Source organism: Scyliorhinus torazame, chromosome 15 (assembly GCF_047496885.1).
Source record: "Scyliorhinus torazame isolate Kashiwa2021f chromosome 15, sScyTor2.1, whole genome shotgun sequence".
Classification (NCBI taxonomy): Eukaryota; Metazoa; Chordata; class Chondrichthyes; order Carcharhiniformes; family Scyliorhinidae; genus Scyliorhinus; species Scyliorhinus torazame.
In genome coordinates this window covers 140746241-140772597 of record NC_092721.1, presented here as the reverse complement: position 1 = coordinate 140772597, position 26357 = coordinate 140746241, and the positions used below count along the sequence as shown (strand labels likewise).

General features: G+C 46.6%; 1 protein-coding gene and 1 pseudogene across 1 annotated transcript in view; one reads left to right on the top strand and one right to left on the bottom strand.

Moving 5' to 3' along the window:
• sap18 (Sin3A-associated protein) overlaps nucleotides 1-26357 on the bottom strand; it is a 35001-nt gene that overhangs the window by 2561 nt on the left and 6083 nt on the right. The window contains exon 2 of the mRNA XM_072476842.1: nucleotides 10-119. Within this exon, the coding sequence (XP_072332943.1) occupies nucleotides 10-119 (110 nt within the window). The remainder of the gene's footprint in view (nucleotides 1-9; nucleotides 120-26357) is intronic.
• On the top strand, nucleotides 2570-9209 carry LOC140391710 (RNA ligase 1-like; annotated as a pseudogene).

Genomic DNA, 26357 nt, shown 5'->3' with positions numbered 1-26357 from the left:
AATACTTACCAAGTGTAGATCTGTAGCTCACTAGATGGGACGTTCCCTCTAGCAAAATCATCCAGTCTATGATGTCTTCCATTGTTAGTTGTGAACACTCTCAGCAGAAGAGGGCAGGTCTATATATATTTTTTTTAAAACACAAAATAAGCAACATAAAAATCAAGTTACCAAATCAGCATATTTTTCTAAATCGGTAACTGTGGAATGTAAATTTTGGGAAAGTTTAAATTAAATCACAATCACAATTTTTCTGTAATTTGTCAGTCAAACAGGAACAGAGATGTGAAATTCAGGCTCAAGAATTAAGAACACAATGACAAATTAATAAACTATTTCTGGGTACTGTTTTTGATAAGAGTTCAGAAAATGTTGCAGAAATTCAGGGAGGTCGTTTCATTTTACTCCTAAAACCACTGTGCCGCCCACAAATATCCATCATACACGTTTTTGTAAAGCATAGAGTAAATTAAACTCTGATATCGGTTCACCGAATTTAAAGTTAGTAGTCGCCTTTTTTTCTCTCCAAAATTCAGAGTACACAATTCATTTTTTTTTTTTAATAAATATTTTATTGAAAATTTTTGGTCAACCAACACAGTACATTGTGCATCCTTTACACAACATTATAACAATACAGATAATAATGACCTTTTTTTTTTATATAAACAAAAAACAACAAATAAATAAATATTAAATAACAAAAATGAAAACTAGCCCTAATTGGCAACTGCCTTGTCACGGGCTATACCCTCCTCTCCCATCCACTTACTCACCATTGAAATATTAGCGGCCCAATAATACTCACTTAGGCTCGGTAATGCCAGCCCCCCCCTATCCCTACAGAGTACCCAATTCATTTGTTCCAACAAGAGGCAATTTAGCACTGCCAATCCACCTACCCTGAAGATCTTTGGGTTGTGGGGGTGAAACCCACGCAAACACGGGGAGAATGTGCAAACTCCGCATGAACAGTGACCCAGAGGCGGGATCGAACGTGGGACCTTGGCACCGTGAGGCAGCAGTGCTAACCACTGCACCACCGTGCTGCCCAGCCTTACATTTCTGAAACTCTTATTGCACCTACTTTAGCTGACTTTTTCAATGCATGAATTAAGATTAAACTTGAAAAAGTCTGTGTAAAGGCCTGTTGAGCCCAACTTTGGCGAGTTTATTATGTATGTACACAGATAAACACTTCAATGGAGATTTTAAAAGAGCAGGAGCTGAGCAGCCATAGAGGAGATTTCAAAATAGTGGGAGCTAAGCAATACAACAGTTGAAAGTCTGAACTAAATCGGAGGACAAAATGTCACAGTACAAAGAGTGTTGTGGGCAGAGCACATAAATAGATGAATTACGGAGAGGAGGTCACTCAGCCCCCTTAGCCTGCTTGGCCATTCAGTAAGATCATGGCATATCTAATTTTAACCTCACATTCCTGTCTAACCCCACCTTTCACCCCCAAAAATCGATCTACCTCGGTCTTAAAGAGATTTAAAAACTCTGCCAAGGGCACGGTGATTCTAATTAACAGAACGGTTCAGTTTTCCTCCGCCAAGACTATACCCAACTGCAATGGCCGATATGTTATTGTCTGTAGCTCACTGGTGAACACCCAGATTTTTATGGTCAACATTTATGCTCGCAACTGGGATGATAAGAATTTTATTAACTCCTTGCTGGCCTCCCTCTCCAACTTAGATACATATCAGCTTATTTTAAGTGGTGACATGAATTGCGTTTTGGACCCCAGATTGGATCGTTCCAAGCCTAAATCTCTTGTTCCTTCAGGTATGGCCAGGGCTTTGTCATCTTTGATGACTCAGATGGGTGGGGTGGGGGGGGGCATGGATCATTGGCACTTTCTGCACCCAAACAATAGAGACTTTTTTTTCTCCACATGTCCACCAGGCATATTCAAGCGTTGATTTTTGTATTTTGGATAGTGTTTTCCTCCCTTCGGTGGTGACGGCAGAGTACTCAGCAACTGTCACTTCTGCCCACGTCCTGCACTTTATTGATTTGGTGCTAGAACCAGGCCCCACTGGATATTGGATACTATTCGCGGATAAAATATTTTATGAGCTTGTCCACTTCCATAGACTCCTATATTAAATCAAACAAATCAGATTCAATCTCGCCTTCCACATTTTGGAAGGCTCTTGAATCAGTCTTCAGGGGGGAAATGTTCCCTTATAGGGCGTGTGTGTTGAAGTCAATGAGATTGGAGCAGAAAAGGCTGGAGGATTCCATTTTAGAGGTCGATCGCCAGTACTCACTTGATCCTACTCTGGAGTTATTGGCAAATAGGAAAAAATTACAGACACAATTTGCCTACTAGTGAGGCAGTAAGTCAGTTACAATGCTCCAGAAAATATTGAGATTCGGCGTAAAGGCTCCGTTGCAAGAAAGGGGGAGGTGCGGAGAGTGAGGCTGTAGCATCGATATGCAGAACATTACAGCATTTCCACTCGCTGTTTGGTTGCATTAATCGGTTTGAATAGTTGCACGCAGGGTGTAGGCCGGAGCGGCTGCAGGCGCTGCAACCCAGGGCTGGGGAGAAGCCATGCAAGAGCCGAGCTCGGTGCAGTAGAAAATCCCTTGCGCTTTCAGCACCCAGATAAGAAAAGAGCCAGCATCCAAGCAGGCCAACCAGTCTTTCAAGGTTTTGGCCATTCGTGATCAGAGTTTGAAGGCACTGGAAACAGATATACACGTATTCAACACTCGGACAGTTCCTGCTATTACGTCACTAAGTACAAAGATTTGCCATATCTTTGGGCTTGGTTGGACAGGAAACCTACAAAACAAGTGGAAAAATGATTCAGGAAATTTCAATCCTCCAAGAACAGAGTTCACTTGGAATCTTCTTTTTATATAAATTTAGAGTACCCAATTATTCTTTTCCAATTAAGGGGCAATTTAGCATGGCCAATCCATGTTCTGCACATCAAAGATGTTGCTGGCACATCTTTGGGTTGTAGGGGTGAAACCCACGCAGACACGAGAAGAATGTGCAAACTCCACACGGGCAGTGACCCAGGGCTGGAAGCGAACCCGGGTCCTCAGCGCCATCCACTTCGCCACCGTGCCATCCTATTCACTTAGAATCTTGATGACGACCTCAGGACAGTTACTGATTTGACTCCTGGTTCTCAGCCCATGGAGTGGTCCAAATAAATGGCTGATGCAAGCAGATGAAAACGGTCACATTCCAGGTTGGATTTGGTCGAGAAAGGAAGCAAACCTTATTGCTGGCACCTTTACACTGTGGATTACGATACTGGATTAGCCCTGGTTATGAATCCCTGTTCAAAGAATAATCTTCTAGAAATTACCACTGTTCCATTGGTGGACCTTCTTGAACAAACTTTAGAATAACAGCAACTCATATGAGCTGGGAAGGAGGGGAGCTGTTCATTCTCTGATTTCTCATGGATCCCTGCAGATTTAGAAATCTCTGACACTTAACCTCACGGATCTGATTGTGTGGTTTGAGGAAAGCCCAGAGGAGAAAGTCGAAGGAGTTGTGTGTCACTGCATAAACAGGCATATTAATTAAAATTCATCGTCATAACGTGGTTTACAGACACATATTTGACTGCCCGTCCTTTATCCATTAATGTTAATCTAAGTACGAGTGCGACCTTGAAACTAAGTCATTCTTAGTCTTTGCAAGGCTCAATTGAGAAGCAGTTTGACTACTTCAGAAAGACACCAAAAACGAATACATTACCCGCATTGGTCAAGGTGTTTCAGTTCAGCGGGTTGGCGTTTGAACAGCAGAAGTGGCTTGTGTTAATAGGATTGTGGGACTGCACTTGGGTTGTTAGGGGTTGTCTGCCACATCTTAAACCTGGTGCCAGGGGTTGTCTGCCACATCTTAAACCGGATGCCATGGATCTCAGTTCTGCCAATAGAATATTTCTAACCAGAATGTTTTTTGTTTAATTTAGAGCACAAAATTATTTTTCCCCCCCAATTATGGGGCAATTTACCGTGGCCAATTCACCTACCCAGCACCTAACCAAAATGTTAAAACATTTCAATTTACATGAACTGAAAATGGCGAGTTGCGACATTTTAATGTAGAAATGGTCAAATAATTACATGAAGAAAAATCTCAAACCTGAAGTTATTTACATGACTCATTTATGTCAATGAGTTAACCACCATCTCGACAGGTGGGTGAACAAAGTCCATGTTTGATAGCTTAAAATTAAAGATCTAAATACCAAATAAAAGAGTCACTTACAACGCTCCTGGGGCACTTTATGAATGTGTGTGTGTGTGGGGGGGGGGGGGGAGAAAGAGAGGCCATTTGTCTTCTGGCCCACCAACTCAAAACGGGAGGCAGTCTCCCAGGACATCATGCAGATACTCAAGTTCGGGCAGCAACCTAGTTTCCATCCCTCCTCGGGTTAATGTGGCTTTGAAATCTTTTTACCGCAATCTTTATAGATTGGAGCCTACTGCAGATAAATCAGTCATATCTGACTTTCTGGACATTCTACCCATCCTAACTGATCATAGATCACAGTGCAGAAGGAGGCCATTCGGCCTATCAAGTCTGCACCGACCCACATTAAGCCCTCACTTCCACCCTATCCTCGTAACCCAATAACCCCTCCTAACCTTTTTGTGGACACTAAGGGCAATTCAGCATGGCCAATCCTAACCTGCACATCTTTGGACTGTGGGAGGAAACCGGAGCACCCGGAGGAAACCCACGCAAACACGGGGAGAACGTGCAGACTCCTCACAGACAGTGACCCAGCGGGGAATCGAACCTGGGACCCTGGCGCTGTGAAGCTACAGTGCTATCCACTTGTGTTACCATGCTGCCCATAAACAATTGAGGTGGACATGAGCAACGAGTTGGATTCCCTGTTACACCCAAACAAAATTTTCAAATGCATTGGGTCGATGCAGTCTGGCAAGGCCCCTGGTCCGGGTGACTTTCCGAAAATTTTACAAGAAGTTCTCGGAGCAGCTTGTACCTTTATTATTGGACATGTTCAAGAGTCACTGTCTCTGACCCTTAATCAAGCCTCTATTACCCTGATTCACAAGAGGAACCAAGACCCAACAGAATGTGGTTCATATGGTCATATCTTGCTCTTGAATGCAGACATTGGACTACTTGCTAAGGTGTTTGCACTTCGGTAGGAGCCTTGCCTCCCAAATATAATCTCAGAGGATCAAACTGGGCTTGTGAAGGGTCAACAATTGTCAGCCAATTAATGTTGCCTGTTAAATCTTGTTCTGTCCCCCTTCCCAGTGCCTGAGCTTGAGTGATAGTAAGAGTGGAGTGGGAGTATTTAATGGAGACTCTTGGGTTTGGATTTGGCCATAAGCTTGGTTTCCTGGATTCGGCTATTATTACAAGGGGCTGGTTTCGCACACTGGGCTAAATAGCTGGCTTTGAAAGCAGACCAAGGCAGGCTAGCAGCACGGTTCAATTCCCGTACCAGCCTCCCCGAACAGGCGCCGGAATGTGGCGACTAGGGGCTTTTCACAGTAACTTCATTGAAGCCTACTTGTGACAATGAGCGATTTTCATTTCATTTCATTATAGTGACCCTACTGCCAGTGTTCAAACAAATGCTTTGAACTTGGATTATTTTCCTTTGAATGGAGGCACTAGGCATGTCTGACTACTTTCCCCACTCCCGTTCGCTCTGGCAATGAAGCCACTCAATAGCGCTGAGGTCCTCTAGTAACTCAAAGGACCTTAACAGAGGTGGGGTGGAACATCGGCGTCTCTTTACGCGGATGACCTACGCCTGTACATTACAGATCCAATCTCCTGCATAGAAGGCATAATGAAGTTACTGAACACCTTCAGCTCCTTCTCTGGGTATAAACTGAACTTAGACAAGAGTGAATGTTTCTCGGTTAACTCCCGTGAGGCGAGCCCAACTGGGGACGTTACCTTTTCAAATTGTTTTCGCATTGCTAAAACAAGCTTTCGCTATCGTCCGGGTGGCCGACAACTGGGCCTCACTTCTTAGTTAAAGTAAGTTTGCAGAGGTGGAACAACCTTCCTCTATCCTTGGTGGGCAGGGTTCAAACAATTAAAATGAACGTGCGCCCAAGATTTGTTTCTCTTTCAGTATCTTCCCATTTTTCTCCCCAATCCGTTTTTATTAAGGTCAGCAAACGGAATCCTCTCTTTATTTGGGTGGGTTGGAAGCCTAGAATCCATAGTGTTCGATTTCAAAGGGACAGTCAGGGACATGGCCCTTTCCAATTTAATGTTGTATTACTCAAACCCAGTAGTGGTGTCCTCCCTCAGGATTTAGAAACCATTTAGACAGCATTTTAAGCTCCTTTCCCGGTCTTCACGCCCCTATTTGCAATAATCATCTTTTCTTACCTTCTGGTTTGGACTCGACATTTAAATTTTGGGAAGTGAAGCATATCTGTCAACATTCACTTTTTGGTTCTATCCTATAGAGCTATTTAAAATGTACTTGTGAAACTGCATTGATAAAACAGCTACCATTTCACGTAATATTTACTAATTCTTGAAAAAAAAAGCAATTAAATATTTGCATACTCGCTCAAATCATTGAACTCCTTGGTATAGGGCATAAGCTTATTATCTTTCAATTAATTTAAAAAACATGCTCTACTTTATGTAAAGACGATCATCCTGTGTTCTCTAGTCTGCTGGCAGAAAACCTGAGTTTTCTGGAAACAGACATATTTCAGATGGTTTTGAAATAAAAACATCAGGGATTGCAGATTGGAGTCCATCCAAAAAGAGTGCACAATTCTGGTGTAAATGTGCTGATACCTTGCCCTTATTTGTGAGGTTTATGTTAAAGGGTCATGGAAGGGGGTTAATGTCAAGGGGCCATGGTGCTGGTGAATGTATTTATGACTGTGCCTCTTCCTAATTTCTGAGGTCACCGACTCGGAGTGCTTAACTGTGCGAGATAGTAGCTCATCACTCACTAGTGCCAATCTAGGCATGCTACTCAGCTATGGATTGGTGACTAGAGGTCAGTTGAAAGAAATGGAAAGCAAGTGTTGAAGATGGACCACTTTAGGCAATCACTGCAGAACATTCAGGGATGTACCACTGTCAAGAATCCCGCTGATGTAAAATGCGAGGGTATCCCAAAACCCAGAAGTTTAACTTGGCTCAGTGTAAATTTTCAATTTGGTATAATGAGAGAAAGATATGCAAACCAAGGAGGAACAATGAGTCTTGTGGTGATCAATTAAGAATATTTATTGAAAGAAAACACAAGAAAGAGTAAAATACCCTATAACAGTATACTTAACTGCACTAGTGGCTATACACGTGCAGTATCTCATGAAATTACCCCTTGTTCCCAACTATCGACATTTCCTGAACTCTTGAAAAATGCCCCCTCCAAATAATTCAATCCAGCATTTGGTTACTACCCCCACAAGTATTTTTTCCCAGGTTCAGGAAAGCAGTCTTCAGTATCCAGTGTTGAGATTCTTCTCTGTTCAAATTTTGATTTTAAACAGCAGCCTTTCATCAACAGCTTTCTGCAGCTAGGTGTGGCTATGGCAGCGGCTTTTCTATCCTCTTCTCCAGTTACCTCGCCACAGGTATACTGTATCTCATGTTAAGTCACCCTGTGGACCAATTCCCTTATCTCTACACTTTGAAGTCACCTTTTCTACGTACCATTGTTTTCTCGTTTTCGCCTTAGACACTTGGGTAAACACCAATTTGTATCTCAAAAACACCCCTTCAGAAAGCTGTACTTGTACTTATCGGATTACTTTTTATAATAATAACCTTTTATTGTCACAAGTTTGAAGTTGCTTTTGTGAAAAGCCCCATGTCGCCACATTCTGGCACCTGTTCGGGTAAGCTGGTACAGGAATTGAGCCTGCACTGCTGGCTTTGTTCTGCATCACAAACCAGCTGTCTGGCCCACTGAGCTAAACCAGCCTGCTTCTAATCGTATATTCTTTATTTTTATTCCAATTTCTTAATCTTGACTTCCCTCAATCCATAACAAATTTCTCACTGCCCACATCAACTGATGCGACGGAAGAAGCGCGGATACAAGAACTATTTGTCCCTTGGATTCGTTCATGCCGGAGACCCAGATTCCCCTGAATCACAATGTGTTCTGTGCTAAAAACAGTTGCAAGGTACCTACTAAACTCAGAAGGCATTTGTAGACAAATTACCCTGAGCATAAGAATAAAGACATAAGTTTCTTAAGAAAGCTTAATTCACTGAGCAGTAAATCCATGATGGTAGGGTCGACCAAGGCCGATAACAAGAACGCAACGGAGTCATCCTAGAGAGCAAGTGAGCACATGCACTTGGAGGAGCCCTCACGATTGGCAAAAACCTGATAATTCCTTGTGCCAAACATATTGTAACGTGCATGTTGGATGAGACTATAGGTAGAAAGATTGAGGTACTACAGCTCTCAAACAAAGCTGCTGTTGCTCGCCAAATTCATGATCTTACTACTGATGTTGAGTCAGTTAGTTTGTCTTCCTAAATGTTGAGGCATATTAATTGCAGCTAGATGGCTTCACTGATGTATCAGGGCTTGCAACATTGCATGTATTTGAACGCGACATTTTTGTTGATGTTATTGAGGAGGCTTGATGCCACATGTCTCTCTGCAGAGCAACACGTTGATGGCGAGGAAATATTCAACTGCATCAGAGAGCACTCTTACTATTGAATCATTTTAAAAATAAATTTAGAATGTTCTCATTGAACCATGGTTGAATATATTGTTCGGTGTACCTCAACATTTGCAGCAAACGTCTATCCTGAACCTATTAAAAGGGAACAGATGAAGGCAGCAGTTAGCATTTCTGCCTAAGGTGCTGAGGACCTGGGTTCGATCCCAGCCCCGGATCACTGTCCATGCGGAGTTTGCACACGCGCCCCGTATCTGCTTGGGTTTCACCCCCACAACCCATGATGTGCAGGTTAGGTGGATTGGCTACACTAAATTGCCACTTAGTTGGAAAAAAATAAATAATTGGGGATAAATTTATTTATTTTTTAAATTACTTTTTATTAATTTTTTTATTAAAGTGAACAGATGCAAAGAACAAGAAATGGAAGGACTACCAAATCTACAGCTTTAAGCAGAAAAGTACACAAGTTACAAAGTGAGAAACTGGCAAAACCAGTTTTCATGGCATTGCAGGTTCGTAAATATGCAGCGTTAACCTACTAGCAAATGGTGGGACTAACACCTGGGTAAATAAGCAACACGTTAATGAATAGACTGGTGTAATGGTTAATATTTCATAGCACAATAATCAAGTTTGCTTTCTCTACCATTCTTTCATTATTCCAGACCACTGCCAAGATAATGAAAAGTAACCTAATGTGACTCCTCACTGACTTTCCTCCTCTCAATACAGTATGAGAATGGAAATTCCTCCTCGCAATACAATTGAGAATGGAAATTCCTCAGGAGTGGGAAGAGGGGATGATGGAATCATATCCACAAAACAATACTGCATTTCACAAAACAGAGGTTTTTGGAAGAAAACAACACGCAACATTAATAAGAGTCTTGGAGGCAGGTTAGAATTCATAGTGGGTGGTCAAATTTTAAGCATCAAAAACTGGAAAAAAAACATTGGGCTCCAGAATGTCCATGTAAATTTCAGAAAAGTCAATAAAGATTATTTTTATTTGAAGCATTGCTAGAACGCAAGTAACTACCTAAACAGTACAGAAATTTTTAATTCCCTTTCGGTGCATAGGGCCTTGAAGAATGCCATGGAAGGGTGGCGGGATGGCAGTGGTTAGCACTGCTGCCTGATGGTGCAAGGGATCAGAGTTCAATTCCTGCCTTGGGTGTCTGGGTTTCCTCCAGGTGCTCCGGTTTCCTCCCACAGTCCAAAGATGTATATGTTAGGTGGATTGGCCATGATAAATTACCCCTTAATGTCCAAAGTTTTGTAAGTAAGGTGGTGTTAAGAGGATAGGGCCAGGGAGTGGGTCTAGGTAAGGTGCTCTTTCAGAGTGTCAGTGCAGGCTCAATGGACAAATGACCTTTGTCTGCAGAGTAGGAATTCTATGGATCTGGCAGAATTTCCCTTACTAAAATTTACATCATTTATCTAGTGTTAATAACGTCAGACTTTTAAAAAACACAATCTAAAAAGCAACCCCGCAAACCCCTCCCCCCTGTACCTAAATAATAAATTAACATTAACACCCTGACTAAAGACAACAGGTGTATACACCCCCTCAGACCCTTCCAGTGTAAATAACATAAACAAAAATAAAAGTAACCCCCCCCCCCCCCACCCGCTGCCGCCATTGACCAATGTCTATCGTTCTGCCAGAAAGTCGAAGAACGGTTGCCACCGCCTAAAGAACCCTTGTACCGACCCTCAAGGCGAATTTCACCCTCTCCAATTTAATGAACCCTGCCATATCGCTGATCCAGGATTCCACGCTTGGGGGCCTCGTATCTTTCCACTGAAGGAGAATCCTTCGCCGGGCTACCAGGGACGCAAAGGCCAGAATTCCGGCCTCTTTCGCCTCCTGCACTCCCGGCTCCTCTGCCACCCCAAATATTGCGAGCCCCCAGCCGGGTTTGACCCTGGATCCTACCACCCTCGACAGTCCTCGCTACGCCCTTCCAAAATTCCTCCAGCGCTGGGCATGCCCAGAACATATGGGTGTGATTTGCTGGGCTCCCCGAGCACCTAACACACCTGTCCTCACCCCCAAAGAACCTGCTCATCCTTGTCCCGGTCATGTGTGCCCTGTGCAGCACCTTAAACTGTATGAGGCTGAGCCTCGCGCACGAAGAGGAAGAGTTCACCCTCCCTAGGGCACCTGCCCACGTCCCCTCTTCGATCTCCTCTCCCACTTACCTTTCAACTCCACCACCGAGGTCTCTACACCCTCCTGCATCACCTGGTAAGTTTCCGAGAACTTCCCGTCCACAAACAGGTCCCCCAACTTTCGTATCCCTGCCCTGTGCCACCCCGAAAACCCTCCACCTGTTCTTCCTGGGGCGAACCGGTGGTTCCCCCGTAATGGGGTCCACGCCGAGGCCCTAACTTCACCCCTATGCCGCCTCCACTGCCCCCAAATTTTGAGGGCCTCCACCACCACCGGGCTAGTGGTATATCTCCTTGGAGGGAGCGGTAGCGACGCCGTTGCCAGCGCCCCCGGACTCGTACCCACACAGGACGCCGTCTCCAGCCTCTTCCATGCAGCCCCCTCCCCCTCCATCACCCACTTGCGCACCATTGTCGCATTGGCAGCCCAGTAGTACCCACAGAGGTTGGGCAGCGCCAGCCCCCCCCCATCTCTACTTCGCTCCAGGAACACCCTTTGAGTCCCTCGCGCCCACACAAACCCCATTACACTCCTGTTAACCTGTCTGAAAAAAGCCTTCGGGATAAACACGGGGAGGCACTGGAACAGGAACAAAAACCTTGGGAGCACCGTCATTTTGATTAACTGCACCCTACCCGCCAGGGACAGCGGCAGCGCGTCCCACCTCTTGAACTCCTCCTCCATTTGCTCCACCAGCTTGTAAAGTTAAGCTTATGCAGGGCCCCCCAGCTCCTGGCCACCTGGACCCCCAAATATCTAAGCTCCTCTCCACCCTTTTTAGTGGGAGCTCGCCAATCCCCCTCTCCCGGTCCCCTAGCTGAACTACGAACAGCTCGTTCTTCCCCATATTGAGCTTGTACCCCGAAAAGTCCCCGAATTCCCTAATTACCTCTGGCATTCCTCCCACCGGGTCCGCCACATACAGCAGCAGGTCGTCCGCATAAAGCGACACCCTATGCTCCTCCCCACCCCGCACCAACCCCCTCCAGTTCCTTGACTCTGTGCCATAGCCAGGGGTTCAATCGCCAGTGCGAAGAGCAGGGGGGACAGGGGACACCCCGGTCTCGTCCCTCGGTGCAACCGAAAGTACTCGGACCTCCTCCTATTTGTGGCCACACTCGCAATCGGGACCTCCAACCGCCTAACCCACCTGACAAACCCCTCCCCAAACCCGAACCTCTTCAGCACCTCCCACAGATACCCCCACTCTACCCTATCGAAGGCTTTCTCAGCATCCATCGCCACCACTATCTCCGCCTCCCCCTCCCTCGCCGGCATCATGATAATGTTCAAAAGCCTCCGCACATTCGCGTTCAACTGTCTCCCCTTCACAAACCCAGTCTGGTCTTTATGGATGATCTGCGGCACACAATCCTCAAGGCTAAGACCTTCGTCAGCACCTTGGCATCTACATTTAGCAAGGAAATCGGTCTGTAAGACCCACATTGCAGGGGATCCTTGTCCCGCTTCAGGATCAAGGAGATCAGTGCCCAGGACATCGTCGGGGGTAAAGCCCCCCCCCCCCCCCCCTTGCCTCATTGAAGGTCCTAACTAACAGCGGGCCCAACAGGTCCATATATTTTTTATAGAACTCGACCGGGAAACCGTCCGGCCCCTTCTCCGCCTGCATGCTTCCTAGCCCTTTGATCAGCTCCTCCAGCCCAATCGGGGCCCCCAGTCCCTCTGCCACCTTTGGAAACCTCAATTGGTCCAGGAAACAGCCCACCCCTCACTCCTCCTGTGGGGGCTCGGATCGGTACAATTCCTCGTAGAAGTCCCTGAAGACCCCATTGATGCCAACCCCACTCCGCACCACGCTCCCTCCCCTGTCCTTAACTCCCCCGATCTCCCTAGCTGCATCCCGCGTCCGAAGCTGATGCGCCAGCATCCGGCTGGCCTTTTCCCCATACTCGTAGACCGCCCCCTGGGCCTTCCTCCACTGCACCTCCGCCTTCCTGGTGGTCACCAGGTCGAATTCGGCCTGGAGGCTGCGCCTCTTCCTCAACAATCCTTCCTCAGGTTCTTCCGCATACCTCCTGTCTACCCTCACCATCTCCCCCACCAGCCTCTTCCCCCGCTCCTTGTGGGCCCTGATGGAGATCAGCTCTCCCCTCACCACCGCCTTCAGTGCCTCCCATACCATCCCCACTCGAACCTCCCTGTTGTCGTTGGTCTCCAAGTACCTCCCTATACTTCCTCGGACCCGCTCGCTCACCTCCTCGTCAGCCAACAGCCCCACCTCCAAGCGCCACAGCGGGAGCTCGTCCCTCTCCTCCCCCATCGCTAAGTCCACCCAATGCGGGGCTAGGTCCGAAATGGCTATTGCCGAATACTCGGTATCCTCTACTCTCGCTATCAGCGCCCTACTCAAAATGAAAAAGTCGATTCGAGAATAAGACTCATGGACATGAGAAGAATGGAAATTCTCTAGCCCCCGGCCTTGCAAATCTCCAAGGGTCCACCCCTCCCATTTGGTCCATAAATCCCCTCAACACTCTAGCCGCCGCCGGCTTCCTACCCGTCCTAGACCTGGAGCGATCCAGTGAAGGATCCAACACCATATTGAAGTCTCCCCCCATTATCAGGCCCCCCCACTTCCAAGTCTGGGATCCGACCCAACATACGCCGCATAAAACCCGCATCGTCCCAGTTCGGAGCATACACATTGACCAGTACCACCCTCTCTCCATGTACCTACCGCCATTATCTGCCACAATGCTCGACGCCTCGAATAACACCTCCTTTCCCACCAACATCACCACCCCTCGATTTTTGGCATCTAGCCCAGAGTGAAACACCTGACCTACCCACCCTTTCCTCAGTCTGACCTGGTCTGCCACCTTCAGGTGTGTCTCCTGGAGCATAACCACATCCGCCTTGAGCCCCTTCAGGTGCGCGAACACGCGGGCCCACTTAACCGGCCCATTCAGTCCCCTTACATTCCAGGCTATCAGCCGGATCAGGGGGCTACCCGCCGGATCAGGGGGCTACCCGCCGGATCAGGGGGCTACCCGCCGGATCAGGGGGCTACCCGCCCCCCTCGACTAGCCATGACCCATCCTCGGCCAGCCACGCACCCGCACCCCACACCGGCATACCCCCGTCTCGCTCCAGCTCCTCCTTGATCTTAGCAGCAGCAACTCTATTTCCCCCCCCCCCCCCCCAACTAGGACCCATCCTAGCTGGTTTACTCCCCCCATTGCACTTCCGCAAGTCAGCTGACTCCTGCTGACCCCGGCCACTCCCGCCTCCCCTTCGACTCCTCCCATTGTGTGGCACACCCTCTTCTCCCCATTCACAGGCTCTCCCCCTCCGGTCTAAGTGCGGGAAACAATCCTCGCTTCCCCGCCCCGGTCCCGCCCCCCCCAGTCTTCGGCGCGGGGAAAAAATCCCACGCTCTCCACCTAACAGGCCCCGCCACCAACCAAAACAGTGCCCAACCCGCCCCATCCACCCTCCCCAACCCGAAAGAGAAAAACACAGAAAAAGAAATCCAAAACAATGCAAAGGACCCCCCCCCTCTCCCGAACCAAAAATAGGCATAACATATCCACCGCAGTCCCCAATCGCCCATCCCGACCCTCCGTCTGTGTCCAGCTTCTCGGCCTGAACAAAGGCCCACGCCTCCTCCGGAGACTCAAAATAATGGTGCCGGTCCTTGTAGGTAACCCAGTCGCACCGGCTGCAACATGCCAAACTTCACCCCCTTCCTGTGCAGCACCCCTTCCTGTGCAGCACCGCCTTCGCTCGATTGTACCCGGGCCTCCTCTTCGCCACCTCCGCACTCCAGTCCTGATATATCCGAACCTCCGCGTTCTCCCACCTGCTGCTCCTCTCCTTCTTGGCCCACCTGAGCACACACTCCCGATCGACGAACCGATGGAACCGCACCAGCACCGCCCGCGGAGGCTCGTTAGCCTTGGGCCTCCTCGCCAACACTCTATGGGCCCCTTCCAGCTCCAGGGGCCCCTGGAAGGACCCCGCTCCCATCAGCGAGTTTAACATGGTGACCACATAGGCCCCCACGTCCGGCCCCTCCAGGAGGCCCAGAATCCGCAGATTCTTCCGCCTCGACCGATTCTCCATTTCCTCGAACCGCTCCTGCCATTTCTTGTGGAGCACCTAGTGCGCCTCCACCTTTACCACCAGGACGAAGATCTCGTCCTCATGGTCAGAGATCTTTTGTTGAGCCTCTCTGATCGCCACCCCCTGGGCCGTCTGTCTCCAGCAGCTTATCAATAGAAGCCTTCATCGGCTCTAGCAGGTCCATTTTAATCTCTGAGGCAGCGCTGGATACCCTCCTGTTGCTCCTCCGCCCACTGCCTCCAGGCTGCCTGGTCTCCGCCCGCTGCAATTTTGTCCTTCTTCCCTCCCTTCTTCTGGTCCACCACCACCTTTTTTGTCACCCCGCTCCTAATTAAAGCCATATACTGACGGGGAGCTATTATTAACTCCTTCCCACACCGGGAAACGTCGAAAAAGTGCCCTTGGGGGCCCTGAAAAGAGCCCAAAAGTCAGTTTTTGCGGGAGCCGCCGAATGTGCGACTTAGCTCCGCATAGCCGCAACCGGAAGTCTCGAGAGGGAATCCTTTTGGCAGTGTTCGCTTCACCAATCTGCCCAAGAGTCCGTTCCAGACGGGAGCTGCCAATTGCACGACCTACTCCTCCATGGCCGCCACCGGAAGCCTTGTCCCCGCTTATTCAGTGGCCTTGGTGAGATCTTTTCACAGTTGTTCCCTCTGCTGCTAGAATTCGCCTTTGATAAAGGCCCTCAGGTCAGCTTGCAGCTTTAAGCTTGCCCTTTCCCCGCCTGCATGCTGGAAGAGGCCCTGTTTATCCTGTTGCAGCCAAATCTTTTACTGGTTCTGCCGGGTCTGGTAGCCAAAAGACATAACATTCCTGGGGGACACTGTCAGGGGAATGTTGCAGTCTTCTTGTCACACCGGGAAACGTCAAACAAATGCAGTTGGGGCCCTGTAAAAGAGCCCAAAAGTCCATTCCAAGCAGGAGCTACCGAATATGCGACCTAGCTCTGCATAGCCGCACCTGGAAGTCCAATAACGTCAGACTTTTCGGAGACGGTTAAAAGACTTGCATTCTTAAGCACCTTCATAACCTTAGAAACAGCTGATAAAATGCTTTATTTTGAAGGACACTATCATAGGGAAATCGCAGCACTTCTAGGCCCATTACACCGGCGGCACAGTAGCTGGTTAGTACTGTTGCTTCACAGCACCAGAGTCCCAAGTTCGATTCCCGACTTGGGTCACGGTCTGTGTGGAGTCTGCATATTCTCCATGTCTGCGTGGGTTTCCTCCCACAAGTCCCAAAAGACGTGCTGTTAGGTCATTTGGACATTCTGAATTCTCCCTCGGTGTACCTGAAGAGGAGCCGAAATGTGGCGACTAGGGGCTTTTCACAGTAACTACATTGCAGTGTTAATGTAAGCCTACTTGTGACAAAAAGATTATACTTTTTCTATGCTTTCATTTTATTAATATATAATCTCAAGGATTCAACTCTTTGTTTAAATAACGAGTTTGTGCTTAATTTTCCAAGAGTGAATGGATGAAATGGAATTACGGTACTGCCTTTACCCCAAACTATTTGAATACCCATGTGGTTTCCACCACATTCGCCATGTCATCATTGGGAGATGCAATCCCGAAAGACAAAGTATGGAGGTTACACTGGAGTTTAGTTGAATTGTGTGTTTTGGGTTCACAAGTTATAAAAATAGCATGACAGGCAGGTGACCGATAGTGAAACAGCAGTGATTTGCTCTTACCACCTGTCTGTAAGCAGAAGGGGTCTTGAATTAGTGTTAAAGAATAAACAGTGGGTGGTAGGTTTCCCCGACCAGTCAGTCTTTATGATCCATTTATACCAATAAACTACAACAAACTTCAGAAGGTTAGTTCATTTTCCATATTCAAAATCCACAAAAGGGATTTTCAACACGTGCCATTCCGCAAAAGGGAGCAGATAGAAAAAAGGAGCTTTCCAGTACAAGGACCAGAGAAAATGAATATTAGTTCACTCGGGTTCCACAGTCCGAGTCCAACATCAGAGTCCAGAGGTGGTGGGGGTTCAGTTCCAATAAGTTTCTGGTTGGTTAAATGATATGAAAATCCTGGAAATGAAAGATGCTTCTGCAAGATGAGCTGACCGCTTGGCAAACATCGATCACTCTTAAAATCAAGCAGGCTTTTTGGAGTCGAGAAGTGGTAATCAACTGCTCACCCAGCCCAGCTGCTGGGATTCTGTCCACTTCCAATGAGGCCCAAAGATACAGGGCGTGATCATGTGGCCACATTGCACCCAAAAAGCAGCACGCCGTGGCACAGCATGGCTGATAATGGCTCTGCTCCCGGGATCTACCCAGCTCACATTGCGATCTCGCGAGATGTTGCGATTTAAATCCCCCATTGTGGGCAGGATCATTTTTTGGCAAATCTGTATATTAGAGCGAGACAGCTAGTCTTCCTCTAATACGCAAATTCCCGAGGTACCCAAGGCTTTGGGATTCATCCCTTTCACCTCAGGGATCTTGGGTGATGGCCATTCAGCACTGGTCCCCACAAACAGGGACCAGACAGAACAGAACTAGTGGGGGTCTCCCAGGGGATCAAGGGCCCCCAGCTACATGCCCTTTGGGCAGGGTGATGCCCAGGCATTGCTGTTGCCAACTTGGCACTACAACGGCACTCAGGTGGCACAGGCACTGCCAAGGTGAAAACTTGGTTATCAGCAACTCTTTCATTAACGAGTTTTTATCTCTTCTGTTATAGTTCAGGATGGGGAACCAGTTCATCTCCACTTTCTCTGCTTTTGTTGATTACAAGGGGTTTGTACAAGTGTGACATTCCAAAAATTGAAAAAAATCCTTTTGTTCTTCAAACTGCTGGGGAAAGCACCCAGAGGGTTATCAGGTGATTTGTAACAGTCATCTTAATTTTCTTTGTTGCTTTCTTTGTTAAGTAGAAAAAGTCCCGTTTTAAAAAATTATAGCAATAGCAACAGCTGTGCTGGGTTTCTTTCCATGTCATAGGAACCTAACACTACATTTCAGGAGTTGGGTCCCAATCTGACTACCGGGTGCTTTAAAGTAAAGCAGTAAGAGCAAGAATGTAAAGCAGTAAGAGCAAGAACGTAAATCTAGAAGACTAAGTCACTGGGCTTTGATTTTAAATGAAGATAAATGAGTGCTACTGCAAACAGCATTATACTAAAAATATCCAACAACGCAGCCTTGCATGCAAGACCGACCTTTTTCCAAGTTAAAAGTTCGGTTATGGGACGTGAACATCCTGGAACGCATTTGTTGCTCAGTCTGAATTGCCCCGAGAAGGTGAAGTCATCTTCTTGAACTGCTGCAGCCAGATATAAATACACCTACATCCCTGTTAGGAAGTGTTCCATGAATTTGAACCAGTGATGCTATAGTTTTAAGTCAGAATGGTGTGTGACTTGAGGGGAATGTGCAGGTGGTGATATCCTCAATATGTTTGGTGCCCTTGTTCTTCTAGTGGTAGAGTCACAGGTTTGGAAAATTCTACTAAAGGAGCTTTGGTATGTTGCTGCACTGCACCTTGCATATTGTGCACACTGCTATCATTGTGCATTCGGTGGTGGTGAAAGCGAATATCAATCAAGCAGAATGCTGTGAAAGCGAATATTTAAGTCCATGGGACAGGATATCAATCGAGCAGAGCTGTACCCTGGCGAGTGTCAAGCTTCTGGAGTCGCACTCATCCAGGCAAGTCGAAAGTACGCCATCACAATCCGGACTAATGCCTTGTATGGTAGACAGGATTTGCAGAGTCAGGAGTCGAGTCACTCAGCATCTTGTCCTGCTCTTGCAGCCAATGAGTTTATATGTCTAATCTAGTTTCTCATCAATGGCAACTCCCAAATTGTCGATGGCAGGGCATTCAGCATTGGTAATGCCATTGACTGACATGGTAGGAAGGTTAGATTCTCTGGTTGGAGATGGTCATTGTGTGGCATGAATGTCACTGCGACTTATCAGCCCATGCCGGAATGTTATCCATGTCATGCTGCATATGGACACAAACTATTCAGTATCTGTGGGGTCACAAAATGGTACTAAACACTGGTCATCATCAACCATGTCCCCTCTCCTGCCCTTACGATGGAGGGAAGGTAACTGATGAAGACAGTGAGGATGGTTGAATGGCATTGTCTGGGGTCACTACCCTGAGGAACTCCTGCAGTGATGAGATGATTGGCTTCCAACAACCACAAGCATTTTTCTTTTTGCGAGGCACGAAGCAACCAGTTTTGCCCCCGATTCCCATGGACCACAATTTTCTGGGGCTCTTTAATGTCACACTCAATCAAATGCTGCCTTGTTGTCAAAGTGGCACCTCAAATCAAATTTAGTTTTTTGTTCATGTTTGGATAAAGGCTGTACCAAGGTCAGGAGCTTAATGGCCCTGGAACTTAAAACTAAACTTCAGTGAGCAGCTTACTGCTGGTAAGTGCTGCTTGATAGCACTGCTGAGAACACCTTCCATCATTTTGCTGATGATCAAGTAGAGTGATGGGGCAGTAATTCACAGGATTGAATTTGTCCTGCTCTGTGCACTGTACTTACCTGGGCAACTTTCCACATTGCCGATGTTGCAGCTGCATTGGAACAGCAGCTAGAACGTTGTCAGGGTCCATACCCTTTTCTGCATTCAGGGCTTTCAGAGGTTTCTTAAGATCATGCAGGTGAATAAAATTGGCTGAAGCTTGATTTCGGTGATGCCAAGGACCTCAGGAAACCAAGATGGATCATCAATTTGGCATTCTGACTGAAGATGGTTCCAAATGCTTCAGCCCGGTCTTTTGCACAGATGTGCTGGGCTCTCCCAACATTGCGGATGAGGTTTAATTGTCTACCACCATTCACAGCTGACAGGAATGAACAGCTACGATTCGTAGGTTGTGGGATTGCTTAGCTTTGTCTATCACTTGCGACTTCCACTGTTTGGCATGAATATAGACAGTTATTTATAGCTTCACAAGGTTGGCACTTCCATTCTTGGGTATGCCTGGTGCTTCCCTGGCACACTCTCCTGCACTCTTCATTGAACCAGGGTTGATCCCTTGGCCGGATGTCCTTTTTTTTTTTTAAATATAAAGTTAGAGAACCCAATTTTCTTTTCCAATTAAGGGGCAATTTAGCATGGACAATCCACCTACCCTGCACATCTTTGGGTTGTGGGGGATGAGACCCACGCAGACACAGGGAGAATGTGCAAACTCTACACAGACAGTGACCAGGGGCCGGGATCAAATCTGGGTCCTCAGCACCATGAGACAGCAGTGCTAATCACAGGCCACCAAGGGCAGAAGGTTTGTAGGGAAGATTTTTCACCCAGAGTGTGGTGGGTGTCTGGAACTCATTGCCTGAAAGGGTGGTTGAGGCAGAGAACCTCATAACATTCAAGAAGTATTTAGATGTGCACTTGTGATGCCTAGGCATACAAGGCTATGGGCCAAGTGCTAGAAAATAGGATTAGAATACTTGGGTAGTTGTTTTTGACCGGCAGTTACGATGGACTAAAGGGTCTTTCCTTGCTGTAGACCGCTATGACTTTAGAAGAGTCTCGGAGCGATTTAGCTCAGTTGGTTGGAGAGCTGGTTCTTGATGCAGAGCAAGACGAACAGTGCAGGTTCAATTACCGTAGTGGTTTTTCTTGAAGGCCTTGTTAAATTACCACCAGTCAGCTCTCTCTCAAAAAGAGAGTGCAGCATATGGCTTCAGAGACTGTGGCGACTTTCATTCATTTCATAGAGGTATCCATGACTCTAAGCAGAGATCCACTAAAACAATTTTTATTCCTGTCTGGCACAAAGGTAAAATGGGAAAGGCGGTCAAACCATGGTTTACAAGGCAAATTAGAGATAGTGTTTGATCTAAGGAAGTATACAAATTGGCCAAGAAAACCAACAGATCTGAGGATTGGGAGCAGTTTAGAATCCAGCAAAGGAGCACCAAAGGACTAAGATGGGGAAAATAGAGCAAGAGAGTAAGCTTGCAGGGATTATACAAACGGACTGTCAACATTTCTATAGGTACGTGAAGAGAAAAACATTGGAAACGGGAATTTATAATGGGGGATAAAGAAATGGCGGAGCAACTAAATATATACTTTGGTTCAGTTCGATCTTCACAAATGAGAACACAAATAACATACCGGAAATGTTGGAATGCAGGGTTCAGTGAGGGTGGAACTGAAGGAGATTAATATTAGGAGAGAAAGTGTTGGGGAAATTGATGGGATTGAAGGCTGATAAATCCCCAAGGCCTGATACCTACATTCGTGAGTACTTAAGGAAGTGGCACTAGAAATACTTACTGTGTTGGTGGTCAGCTTCCAAGATTATATCGACTCTGGAAGAGTTCCTATAGATTGGAGGGTAGCTAATGTAACCCCAATATTTTAAAAAAGGGGGGCGGGGGTCTAAGAGAGAAAATAGTGAATTATAGACCAGTAAGCCTGACATCAGTAGTGGGGAAAATTCTAGAATCCATTATCAAAGATTTTATAGCAGGGCACTTAGAAAACTGTGGCAGGATCAGACAGAGTCAGCATGGATTTATAGAACAGAATGTGTAGAACATAGAACAACAGTACAGTACTACAGGCCCTTCGGCCCACGATGTTGTGCCGACCATTTATCCTAATCCAAGATCAACCTATCAACCTAGCCTACACCACCTGACTCCACCACCTCCGCTGGCAGTGCATTCCACACCCACCACATTGTAAATAACCTACCTCTGACATCTCCCCTATAACTTCCTCCAATTACCTTAAAATGATGTCCCCTCGTGACAGCCATTTCCACCATGGGTAAAAGTCTCTGGCTATCCACTCCATCCATGCCTCTCATCACCTTGTACACCTCTATCAAGTCACCTCTCTTCCTTCTTCACTCCAGTGAGAAAAGCCCTAGCTCTCTCAAACCTGTCTTCATAAGACATGCCCTCAGGCAGCATCCTGGTAAATCTCGTCTGCACCCTCTCCAAAGCATCCACATCCTTCCTGCAATAAAGGCGACCAGAACTGGACACAATATTCCAAGTGCAGTCTCACCAGGGTTTTATAAAGCTGCTGAAAACCTCACGGCTCTTAAACTCAATCCCCGTTAATGAAAACCAACACACCGTACGTCTTCTTAATAACTCTAGTAACTTTGAGGGATCTATGTACGAGGATCCCAAGATCCCTCTGTTCCTCCACACTTCCAAGAATCCTGCCTTTAATCCTGTACTTCCAAAATGAATCACTTCACGTTTATCTAGGTTGAATTCCATCTGCCACTTCTCAGTCCAGCTCTGCATCCCGTCAATGTCCTGTTGTAACCTGTAACAGCCCTCAACAACATTATCTACAACTCTACCAACCTTTGTGTCATCGGTAAACTTACGAACTCACCTTTCCACTTCCTCATCCAAGTCATCTAGAAAAACCACAAAGAACAGAGGTCCCAGAACAGATCCCTGCAGGACACCACTGGTCACCGACATCCAGGCGGAATACTTTTCATCCACTACCACTCGCTGTCTTCTTTCAGCCAGCAAATTCTGTATCCAGACAGCCAGATTTCCCTGTATCCCATGCCCCCTAACTTTCTGAATGAGCCTACCATGGGGAACCTTATCAAATGCCTTACTGAAATCCATATACACCACATCCACTGCCCGATCTTCATCAATGTGTCTCGTCACATTCTCAAAGAATTCAATGAGGTTTGTGAGGCATGACCTGCCCCTCACAAAAGCCATGCTGACTATCTTTAATCAAATTATGTTTTTCTAAATAATCATAATACTTTTCTCTCAGAATCCTTTCCAATATTTTGCTCATCCAGGCGCAAGACCGACTGGTCTGTAATTCCCAGGGATTTCCCTATTCCCTTTCTTGAACAGGGGAACAACATTTGCCTCCCTCCAATCATCTGGTACTACTCCGGTGGAGAGCGAGGACGCAAAGATCAACACCAACGGCGCAGCAATCTCCTCCCTCGCTTCCACAAGATCATACGACATGGAGCAGAATTAGGCCACTTGGCCCATCAAGTCTGCCCCGCCATTCAATCATGGCGGATATTTTCTCATCCCCATTCTCCTGCCTTCTCCCCATAACCCCTGATCCCATAGAACCCACCTATCTCCGACTCAAAGACACTCAAGTAATTTGGTTTCCACAGCCTTCTGCAGCAAAGAGTTCCACAGATTCACCACTCCCTGGCTGAGGAAATTCCTCCTCATCTGTTTTAAAGGATCAGCCCTTTAGTGTGAGATGGTGTCCTCTGGTTCTAGTTTTCCCTACAAGTGAAAACATCCTCCCCACATCCACTCTATCCAGGCCTCGCAGTATCTTGTAAGTTTCAATAAGATCACCTCTCATCCTTCTAAACTCCAACGAGCACAGAGCCAGAGCCCTCAACTGTTCCTCATACGACAAGTTTTTCATTCTAGAGATCATTCTTGGGAACCTCCTCTGGACCCTTTCCAAGGCCATAACATCCTTCTTTAGATACGGGGCCCAAAACTGCTCACAATACTCCAAATGGGGTCTGACCAGAGCCTTATAAAAGCCTCAGAAGTACATTCCTGGTATTTTATTCTAGCCCTCTTGATAGGAATGCTAACATTGCATTTGCCTTCTTAACTGCCGACTGAACCTGCATGTTAACCTAAAGAGAATCGTGAACAAGGACTCCCAAGTCACTTGGTGCTTCTGTTTTCCTAAGCATTTCCCCATTTAGAAAATAGTCTCTGCCCAAATTCCTCCTTCCAAAGTGCATAACCTCACCCTTTTCCACATCGTATTTCATTTGCCACTTCATTGCCCACTCTCATAGCTGGTCCAAGTCCTTCTGCAGCCCTTGCCTCCTCAATACTACCTGTCCCTCAGATCTTTGTGTCATCTGCAAACTTAGCAACAGTGCCTTCAGTTCCTTCTTCCAGATCATTAATGTATATTGTGAAAAGTTGTGGTCCCAGCAGAGACCCGAGGCACACCACTACTCACCGGCAGCCACCCTGAAAAAGGCCCCTATGTCCCCACTCTCTGCCTTCTGCCAGTCAGCCAATCCTCTATCCATGCCAGGTTCTTGCCCTTAACACCATGGGCTTTTAACGTATTTAACAATCTCCTACGCGGCACCTTGTCAAAGGCCTTCTGGAAATCTAACTAAATCACGTTCACTGGCTCTCCTTTGCCTAACTTCCTTGTAACCTCCTCAAAGAACCAGATTTGTCAGACACGACCTCCCTTTGACAAAGCCTTGCTGACTCAGTCGTATTTTACCATGCACTTCGCGATCTCATCTTTAATAACAAGACTCTAGCCACTTTCCAATCCTCTGGGACCCTTCCTGCCTCCACTGATTCCCAAAAGATCAGCAATGCCTCCAGAATTTCCTCAGCTATCTCTTTCTCCAGGCAACTTATCCACCTTCAGACCTTTCAGTTTCCCCAGAATCTTCTCCTCAGTAATGGTCACTGCACTCACCTCTGCCCCCTGGTTCTCCTGGAGCTCTGGCATTCCACTGGTGCCTTCCACCGTGAAGACTGATGCAAAGTAACTATTCAGTTTGTCTGCCATTTCTTGGTTTCCAATTGTTACCTCTCCAGCCACATTTTCCAGTGGTCCAATGTCTATTTTTGCCTCGTGTTACCTTTTTTTATATATTGAAAAAAAACTTTCTACCTTCCTTTATATTACTAGCTAGCTTGCACTACTTCATCTTCTGCCTCCTTATTACTACTCTCTTTTAAAGGCTTCCCAATCCTCTGACTTCCCACTGATCTTCACCATTTTGTATGTTTTCTCTTTAGCTTTTATGCTATCCTGGACATCCCTCGTCAGCCATGAATGCCCGGTCCTCCCCTTAACATGTTTCTTCCTCCTTGGGATGAAATTCCCTAATAACCCCCAAAAACTCCTGCCATTGCTGTTCCACTGTCTTCCCCGCTCCTTTTCCAATCAACTCTGGCCAGCTCCTCACTCATGTCTTTGTAGTTACCCTTATTTAATTGTAATACCATTACATCGGATTGCAGATTCTCCCTCTCGAACTGCAGGGGAAATCATATTGTGGTCACTGCTCCCAAAGGGTTCCTTCACCTTTATTCCCTATTTAAGTTTGCCTCATTTACACATCAAATCCAGAATTGCCTGTTCCCTAGTAAGCTCTGTCACAAACTTCTCCAAAAAAAAAACATTTATTAGACATTCCACAAATTCCTTTTCTTGGGATCAACTACCAACCTGATTTTCCCAGTCTATCTGCATATTGAAGTCCCCCATGATTATTGTACTATTGCCTTTTTCATCTCCTGATTTATTTTCTGTCCCACATCCTGACTACTGCTAGGGGGCCTGTACATAACTCCCATCAGGGTCTTTTTACTTCTGCAATTCCTCAACTTTACCCACAGAGATTCTATGCCCTCTGATCCTATAATCGCTCCTCGCTATCGATTTAACTTAATTCCTTGCTAAAAATTAAACCCCGCCCCCTTTTGCCCATCTGCTTGTTCTTTCGATAGGACATACAACCTGTTCAAGCCTATTAACCTGGATCACGCTCCTCTCACTAGCAACATGGTTCCTCTCTCTAGTGAATACTGAAGCAAAATATTCATTTAGGGCCTCCCCTCCCTCCTCAGACTCTAGGCACATGTTCCCTGCACTATCCCTGTTCGGCCCTACACTCTCTGATCATCCTCTTATTTCTCACATAAAAGTGTAGAACGCCTTGGGTTTTTCCCTAATCCTTCCCGCCAGGGCTTTTTCATGCCCCCTTCTAGCACTCCGAAGTCCATTTTTGAGTTCCTTCCTGGCTACGTTCTAGAGTCGTGCCAGATTCCTTGCTTCCTCAACCTTACGTAAACTTCCTTCTTCCTCTTGACTAGAAGCTCCACTTCGTCATCCAAGGCTCCTTCACCTTATTCCTTCCTCATCTCAGTGGGACAAAACTATTCAGCACTCGCAGCAAGTGCTCCTTAAACAACCCCCACATTACTGTTGTGCATTTCCCCCAGAGAACAACTGTTCCCAATTTATGCTCCTGTCTAATAGCAGTATAATTTCCCCTCCCCCAATCAAATACCTTCCCATACTGTCTGTTCCTATCGCTCTCTATGACTATGGTACAGGTCAAGGAGTTGTGGTCACTGTCACCGAAATGCTCTCCAACCAAGACATCTGACACCTGGCCTGGTTCATTGCCAAGCACAGAAGGGGAATCATGCTCGACAAATCTACTGGAATTCTTTGAGTATGTAGCTAGTACTGTTCATGAGGGGGAGCCAGTGGATGTAGTTTATTTGGACTTTTATCAGAAGGCTTTCAACATAGTCCCACATAAGAAATTAGCGTGTAAAATTAAAGCGGAAGGGATTGGGTAGTGTATTAAGATGGATAGAAAACTGGTTTTAGCGTGTAAAATTAAAGCGGACAGGATTGGGTAGTGTATTGAG